The sequence below is a fragment of the Bubalus bubalis genome, chromosome 9 (genome assembly GCF_019923935.1).
Source record: "Bubalus bubalis isolate 160015118507 breed Murrah chromosome 9, NDDB_SH_1, whole genome shotgun sequence".
NCBI lineage: Eukaryota > Metazoa > Chordata > Mammalia > Artiodactyla > Bovidae > Bubalus > Bubalus bubalis.
This window is the reverse complement of record NC_059165.1, coordinates 4172783-4181558: the sequence shown is the minus strand read 5'-3', so window position 1 is coordinate 4181558 and position 8776 is coordinate 4172783. Positions and strand designations below refer to the sequence as shown.

General features: G+C 43.8%; 1 protein-coding gene across 2 annotated transcripts in view; it reads right to left on the bottom strand.

The window, feature by feature from the left end:
* Nucleotides 1–3722: 3722 nt before the first annotated feature.
* The window catches only part of EFNA5 (ephrin A5), a 288851-nt gene continuing 283797 nt past the window's right edge, over nucleotides 3723–8776 (bottom strand). For both annotated transcript variants that reach the window (XM_006068849.3, XM_006068848.3), the window contains one exon: nucleotides 3723–7001. In XM_006068849.3, coding sequence (XP_006068911.1) covers nucleotides 6880–7001 — 122 coding nt within the window. In that variant the 3' untranslated portion in view covers nucleotides 3723–6879. The remainder of the gene's footprint in view (nucleotides 7002–8776) is intronic.

Below are 8776 nucleotides of genomic sequence, written 5' to 3'. Positions count from 1 at the left end.
CTCAGTTTTTACTTAGATACTATTTTTTTTTTTTTAAGAGTGGTTTGGCTAACCATCTCCCCCAAAGCACCATGGCACCCTTGACCAATTCCTTGGGCAATGCAATTTCTTGCCTTAAAACAAAATACATTCATTCATCATCCATATTTAAAAAGGACACATAATTATTGCACATTTGCTGGTAAAAGGGTCCATCAGTACTTACAACTCCATCTTTAAAATAGGCACATACGTATTTAACTGCTGAACGACTCGACTAATATAGCAGCACGTATCAAACTAAAACCTGACAGAGAATATAGGCCTGATTAGTTATTTATAATCATTTTCAGAAGCGCTTGTTTTCCAGAGGGACCGTACAAAAATCATCATGCTTTTCACAGCATTTCTGCCAGCACTTTCCTGAAGTATGTTTATGTTATCAGCAGAATATGAAACGAAGCTTTGCAAACAATCTCCAAGAAACCGTTTCGCCAACAGTTCCTAAGAAACTGTTAGAATGGTGAGTGAGCAGTTAATCAAGTTATTTCGGTCTCCCTTAATGGCACCTAGGTTGTACACGTTCCTGTAACGAGATGAAAGACTCCGATCATCATCCCCGGGACATGAGATTCAAACACACGTGTGTGCCTCACCCGCCACATGGTCTCCTTTGATTCTTTTTGTGTGACAGCTCAGGAGACTCGAGCATTCCACATGCTTCTCTAACAAAGTGTGGTCCTTGCCACACCGCTCATGTCCTGTCTCTGATCCTGCCTGCTTCCCTGTTACGTGTGCAGCACTATCTATCAGGAACTGGCCTCCTTAATCAGGGACTCACAGTCACTTTCAAAGGAGCTTAGATCCCACTTTTGGATGGTCTATCTATCCCTTTGGCCTAATCTGAGAAAACTTAGGCATCATCTTGGCTGAACTCCTGGGCAGCTCACAATTCAATGTAGATACAGTCTTGGCTCCTGGAACACACCTATGATTATTCTCTAAAGCAGAACCTGAAATTGTCTTCATCACTTTCCCTACGTTCTTGGGGCACCATAGTGATTTCTCTGGACCAGCCTCCTCATGGTTTGCATCAGAGATATGTAGGTTTTCTCCTCTCCAGAGTCACCTTTGTAGCTGTGATAATTTACTCCTTGCACATTACACTGTCCTTGTTAAGCCCACAATGTTGTGCAACTCATCAAGTTTTTTCTACTTTTGTAAGACGCTCTTAACCCCATTTTGACTATATGTATAATTTCCTTTAAGCTTCCTAGTCTAATTTTTTTCTCCTCTCATTTTTATTTTATAAAAATATCTATCTCCCCTCTCACTCAGGCAGAATAAAAATGCTTGACTTTTTTTATTTTCTCTATAAATCATTACTGTGTTACGTTGACACATAATGTCTGCCTTATGCTGTAAACTTTACAAGTACAGGTTGTAAACATTAATGTCATTCTGCGCAGCGCTGAGCACAATGTCATGATCACTTCAATGCTTTTGATGATGATGGCGATGATGATAATGACCACGTAATGCTGTTCTGGTTTGAAAATTTCACACAGGTAGTCCAGTGCATCTTTTTTTCTGTTTTTTTTTTTTTTTTTTTTTTTTTTAATGAGTTGTTCCTCATTCTATAACGTTGTCATTCTTCATTAGCAAAAAAGGTTACTGCAAGTTATAATTAGTGTTTAGTGCCCTGTCAAATAATTAGGTATAATAAAAAGCTTTCGATGAGTTTAATGTTAACATGGTATAATTAAAGCCAAGTCTTGAAATGCATTAGGTTGTGCGTTATGTCAGACATTTGATGCTTTCTCCCCTCTACAGCTGAAATTCTCAGATGGTGCTTATAGCAATGTCATCATCAAAGACAAAAAACTCGTTATCAGTCTGAGGCAGAATGGGCTTGGCAGTGTCCAGCAAGGGCAATATTTTAAAAATTAAGCAGATCATTTCTACAAATCTACTATATAAGGAAACAAGGATGCTGTGTGACTTGCCCAGAGTCACATGGTGGTTAAGTTACTTTTCCTTGGTAGTGAGAATTGTGGCTTAGGATTATACAGAGGTGATTATTATTATTACTCCTGCCATTCTCTCTTTTGGAAGTATCAGATACTTGCTGTAAAATGATTATTTTTGTCTTTTTCTTGATGAGGTGAAAAAAAAACAGGTGCAAAGTAAAAGAACACAAGTTTGTATTTAGCTTTTGCACTGAACAGTTTTTAGGATGCAGGGCTTGTCATAGCGGCTATTTTAAGGCTCACATACTAAGACAAGGCTGAAATCTCACCATTTTCTCATCAGAATAACTGGAATGTGCCTAGACATTTGGCCATTTTGAACCCTGCATTCTTTGACCTTCTCAGGCCTTCTCTTGTGCATGTCGTATTATCTTTTCTATCCACAAGGATTTTGAAAAAATTCAGCAGAGTGCAAGTAGCCCCTGAAATAAAGGCGTCATTCAAGGAACAAAGAAGTAGAAGGAGGGCTCCAATTAAAATGATGAAAATCTTTAATTTTTATTTAGGTATACTTGTACGGACACGTGTATATACAAATACAGATCTTATGGGTTTGTCTGTGTGTGTTTTGTATTGTTTTTTCTTTTTTTTTTTTACATTTTCTTTTACGTTTATATAATGTCAGCATTTCAAAACAGCACTCGATGAGTAAGTGCAAAGGGACTGCAGAGCAGGCAATACAAGCACAGGACCACACGGAGCTGGACTTCACACCCAGACGCACACACAATGAGTGGCTTCAATGGGGTGTCAAGAGTAAAGCATGGAAAGCGGATTTTGACTCATGGGTAACCTCCAACATGCCAGCATCTATTACACTGTACAGACAATGGGGGCAAGCCCATTGTAGGGAGATTTGTCTGACATCCGAGCAGCTCTGGGGCAGACGCATGGGAAAAACTCAGTGATGCCAAACCAGAGACGGACCTGCCCATTCACGGTTCTGCGCGAATGCAAAACGCGGGAGGAAGACAAGAGACAAAACATAAAATAAAGATAAGAAATAAAAGGGGGTTGTCGGCAAACGAGGGTTTTCTTGGAGGTGGTTTCCAAAAGAAAAAAAAAAATCAGCAATCACAGCTCTGGGAGCAATGAATGGAGGGAAGAAGTTTAAACTGCTTTTTGTTTTTAAATTTTGGGTAAACTAATAAAAATGGCTGCTGCCGTGGCTAAGGCACCAGAGAATAACAAAGTCCCTGAAAACCCGCAGGTTGGGTGCGGCTCTGCCTTGGCCGGTGACGCAGAGAGGAAGAGCCCCCAGCTGACCTTTTCAAGGGAGCGGGTTTGCAATCTCTGCCATGCTTCGGCTGCATGTGAGAGTGACAAGCCTCTTCCTGGAGAAAAATGAAAACAGTCATCTATGAAAACCTCCCCCCACAAATAGGAAACCGAGGCAAAGTACAGAACCGTGACTGAATTCCCTAGACCTTTTCAGACCAACATGCTGGGGTGGGGGCGGGGAACACCACAGGGCTCCAGCATCAGACCTTGAAAACTCAGAGGACGAACTACTGATCAAAAAAGTCATGTTGTTCCAGGTCCCAGGATGGTGGAGTCTTAAGATCGGGAGGGCGATGACCATATGTGAGTCCTGTATGGAGCAGCGTCTCAGGCCGCTTGTGACTCTTCTCAGCCACGTATACATTGGATGTTTCAAAGCCTCAATGCATGTTTTATATCCTGAAAGACTATTGTTCTCACTTACAAAAGACATAAGAATCAAATTAATACTTTATTATCAAACACTATATACAACAGAGGTTGCTAATAATACAGAATTTAAAGAACGCAGTTTTTTTTTTCTTTTTTAACGTTTAACTTTTCTTTCTTCTGCCACCCAAGAAAGTACAGTACAAAGCAATAGTCTAAACTAACACGGACTGTTACCTGGTCTATTAAAGGATACACGGTATCCACTAAACAGACAGATCCTTATTTCCCTGCTTCACGCTGCAAAGCCCTTGGCAACCAGGGGCAGAGGTCGCTGGGGTTTGACTAACTGGGGCTGAGAGGCAGAGAAAGCTGCCCTTCAGATTCTGAATTGGTTTTGAAATTAAAAGCTGCTACAAAGTTGTGTCGACATCCTCCTAAAGCCCCCTGAGGGTTGTAACATCATCACAAAAGGCCACCAGCACTTTTTGGACAAAATGAAAACTGTCTGATACCAATCATCCCGAAAACTCTATGGCAAGCGCTACCTACAATTACGTCACTTATAGGTAGAGAAGCACGTTTTCTACTGGTGTGGGTAGTCTTGCTTTTTTTTTTTCCTTTTACATTTCATTTGTCGTGGCACAATGGTGAAGTAAAGGGGTCTAATTTCACTGTGAAAAATGAAAGACAATGGCAGAGAGGGCCATGAGTAATTATTTCATCATTTGTTAGAGACAAATGCTAGAAAAACCACACAAGTCACCATTTCTAAAATGAAATTAGCACTGCTAATGTAGTTATGACTAAACTGGAATCATTACAGGATCATTTGATTTCCTTGCAGTTATACAGCATGCAGTATAATTTTGGTTCTGACTATTGATCCATTTTAGAAGGTATCTTTTTTTGTTCCCCCTTACCCAAATCCCACCGGACCAACAAGCCTGTAACTATTAATAAGAAAAGAAATATTACTGAGTATTACTGAGAGTTCCGAGTATATAAATAGTTAATGCAAAAATAATAATGATAATCCAATGCTGTGAACTTTTGTTTCAGTGAAATGATGGCTGCTCTCTGTGATAAGACTCTGCCACTCCAGAGACGTTCCTGGTGTCTGGGGGAACAGGACTGATTCCATCTGCGAGGCTGGCAACCGCAATCACATGGTTCCAAGTCCTACTCACACGGTTCCATGTGTGAGCAGACTGAGCCTGAACATCTGCTCCAAATGGATTGGGTGAGCCCAGAGTACATTCCAATGTGTGTACAACTCTCCAGGGTGCCGTACCTTTACAGCTGCCTTTCATTCACGTATTTCTGTAATTGAGAACTACGCACAGTTCTTTAGCAAATTCCCATTCATAAAGTCTGTCCATAATATGACCCCCCCCCTTTTTTAACATGTACATTAAAAACAAAAAATTTAAAAAAAATCCTTATTGTGCTGGAATGCTTCCAATTTTTCACATCTTATATGATCCTTGCATTTTATTGGTTTTGTTTTGAAAGGCATGGTTTCTATTGACATGTCCTGCCATAGCAAAAAAAAAAAAAAAAAAAAAAAAGGCTTGATTTCTTTTCCATGGATCTGACACTTCCCTGTCTCGGCTTTTGGAGTTCAAAGTTCGTGACACCCTCTGCAGTAGAAACCCCCAAGGCTTGCATTTCCTGGTAACATCCCGGTTGGCCCATTTACTATCCTCTCGCCCCACCCCAACAATGAAACAAGATAACCCCCCATATTTCTAAATGTATCAAGGGATACCACTTTTTTTTCTCACAAGTTTAAATAGGACAAGCATATATACTCACTCTCAGCATAAAGTATATCTAAATAATGTATTTTCTATTCTAGTGGATTTTTAAAAAAATATTTTGTTAAAGTCTTTGGGACTCCATCCTGTTTATCTCCCACAGATAAACACATGTTCCCCCTAGGCTTCAGGCTGTGTCAGAAAGGGAAAGGATATAAAATCAGCTCTTGAATTTTCTCTTTCCACAGTTTGGAATCTTTATTCCAAATTTCCCTTTAGCCCTCCCAAGTAGTACAGACTGACTCTCCCGGGAGCAGGGGGGGCTCCAAAGTCATGGAGTGCCGAGCCGTGGGCACTGGGGTGGGAGTCGGGGGAAGGCCACACCACACTGGCGCTCCAGCAAAGCCAAATTCCGTCCCCTCTGGCCCCTGACAGCCTTTCCTTGGTACACGTGGTCCCCCAGAGGAGTATCCAAAGGTATTCGGTAATATACTCATCGACCCTGGCTTCTCAGCCTCGGGGAAGGTCACTTTATTCGTAAAAATGCCTCTTTCAGGTTCTTAAAAAAAAAAAAAAAGGTTGTAGCACCATGGTGATCTGTATTCAAAGAAAACAAAACAAAACAAAACAAAATGATCTGGTGTGCATTGCCCAGTCACCAAAAAAATTAGAGGCACTCGTCACACGCACATGTCCCCCACCCAGCCTAGCTTTCTGCTTTCGCGCTGGCTCTGTGCTAGCATTCCGGCCCCGACCCGCCTCCCAGACCAAAGGCTTCTTTTACGGAGCACAAATTTTGCTGCCAAGGATGGTTTAAGACAGTCGTCTGTAAAGGAAAAAAAAACAAAAACAAAAAAACCAGTGTCTCAACCTTTGAGAAGCCTGTGCGTGTACGCTCTCCTAGAGGAAACGGTGTAATCTGATCTCTGTCCTTAATACCTCCCCTCTGGACTTGACACGCTGACACGGTGCCCTGCGTCGTACTGTCCCGAATGAGAAGGCATGAACATCTTGGGCCAGGGGAACACCCTCCGGGCCTCCCCACCCCCGGCGGCCTCTGCCTCCGTCCTTCGGTCCGCGCAGCACGGACAGCGGGCCGGTGGAGGGGAGTGCTCGCAGGAGAACGCACAGGAGCGGACGCCCACTGGGGTCCCTCCGACAATCTGGCATGTTCGTCTGGAGTCCGTGTAATTTGGAAGAGGGTGAGAGAGGGCAGGGGCCGGGGCCAGGGTGGGGGTGAGGGAGGCAGGAACTACTTTAGCACACCACCACCCACCCCCGCAAGCCCCGAGTTGTTGCTTAGAATTCAGGCTGAAAGAAAGAAAACAAAACAAAACAAAATCTGACATCTGCCAAGAAAAAACCAATATCAAGTCCCTTCTTAGGATGAGCAGTTAGGTGGATCTCTGGCGTTCCAAGACCCTGATGTTCTCGGTGACAGGTGACGGGAGGAGACTGTGCTATAATGTCAAAAGCATCGCCAGGAGGAACAGCAGGATCGCCAAAAGGCGGCTGGGTATCCTTGGTGTTTGTGCCGCGTTCTCGCCGCGGGATGGCTCGGCTGACTCATGGACGGTGTCATCTGTTCAAACAGAAAGCACACGTTCCAGTGAGATTTCACATCCTTAATAACGCTCGCTCTCTCTTGCAGCAGCCTGCTGTTCGCAGACCTCGCCACCCTCTGCAAAGTAGGGTAATGAACCTTGTGCCACCATTGACTTTCATGTCTGCATAATCACTCATTATTTACAGCAAACAAAAGGAGAGGCAGAGAAAATGGGACTTTCTCGGCAACATGAACGGTTTCCTTAAAAACTGAGGCGGAGAAAAACGTGCATGCGCTGTAACCTCTGGCCCGTGAGCTGCTTTGATCCGCTGGCAGTCAAACACACCATGCGCAAACCTGACGTCTGAGTGGGCCTTCTAAACCCAAGAAGCCAGGGAGAAGCAAGTAACCGCGCGGGGGCGGGCGTGGCGGGACGCAGTTAATGCTGGCGTATTAGTGGTTAACCGGAGCGGGGTGCCTCTTTCCCTCTTTTTAGCGGTTTCATAGGATTAGTGTTGAATGCCTGGTTGCTGGATGTCTAGATGCATTTTCAAAGATGAAGAATTAAATGATAAAGGAGCATTTTAACTCAACGATATGTGATGCTCTCCGAGCCTAAATAAATCGGTGCCCGCTGGCTTGCCTACCATTAGAATCAATTATGGTGCTATTTCTATTACAGACCCTGTATCTTCAGGATTAAATGACTTGAACTTGACTATTTTTATCAGGCTGAAGCTGGGCACATAAATCATCAACGTGGATGCAAATTTTCCCCTAAATAAAATGGATTAAGTGAAGTAAGCTTCTTTTATTTAGCCATCAAGTGTTCTGGAAGACAGCCTCCGACTCTGGACAGCCTTCCAGAGTGGCATGATTAGCAGACTTGACTAGGAGACAGGGGCTCTGCAGCACTTAGCACCCAAACGTGGGCCTCACTACGCTCTCATGTTGTCCGCCTCCCTCCTCCCACCTGGCCGTGATCCCTGAACTCCACTGGGGCCACCAGCGGGGTTCTCTGGTAGATTTCATTTTAGCATCTGTGGGGCTTCCTGTCGGAGCTTAGGGATTGGCAGGGTGGGTTCACTCAGTGGTCGGTCAGAGAGAACGGCAACAAGTGAGACTCTCCCGGTGGTTCCCAACTCTGCAGACCTCAAAAGATCATCCCTAAACCCCAGCTCCAACCCCTCGATGGAGTCACTGTCTTAAATGCCTCTCTGTTTTCACATCATGTCACATGCCTCTTCTTTACCAGGTAGAGCACACCCCCTTGTTATTTGTCCTAAAGCGACTGCCTTTTAGGCTCAGGCTGGCTTCTACTTGAGCTGGGTGCTCGTGGGCTGTTTCTGTTCATTACTTTCTCTCCCTCCATCAACTTAGGAACGTGTCTTCTCAGCGCTGAGGCTTCTGCTCTTATCATGTTAGCCTGTCCCCACGTGTAGAAAATGCTGCATCCTTGTGTCAAATTTGCTCTCCTCTCCTGGACCTGAGCAAAGCTGCGTGGAATACCTACTAGCTGAGACTAGAAAAGGTTAGGAAGCAAGAATGGGGAGTTAAATGGATGCAGAGGGGAAAAGAAAGCCCCCGCATGACGTAGTCAAAGACTTGTAGACTTTCTACCCTGCTCTTAGCCTTGCAGATTCACTAAATCTGGAGTTAGGAGGTACGTGTAAATACCTTGAATAGCCCTTGAATAGCCCTGAAAAGAAAATCCAAATTGCTGTTGTAAGAGTACCAATCCGTTGTTATTCGGAATAACAGAGGACTTCGGGCTTAACTATGAAAGAACCATAAACCCTGAGGATTCTAAG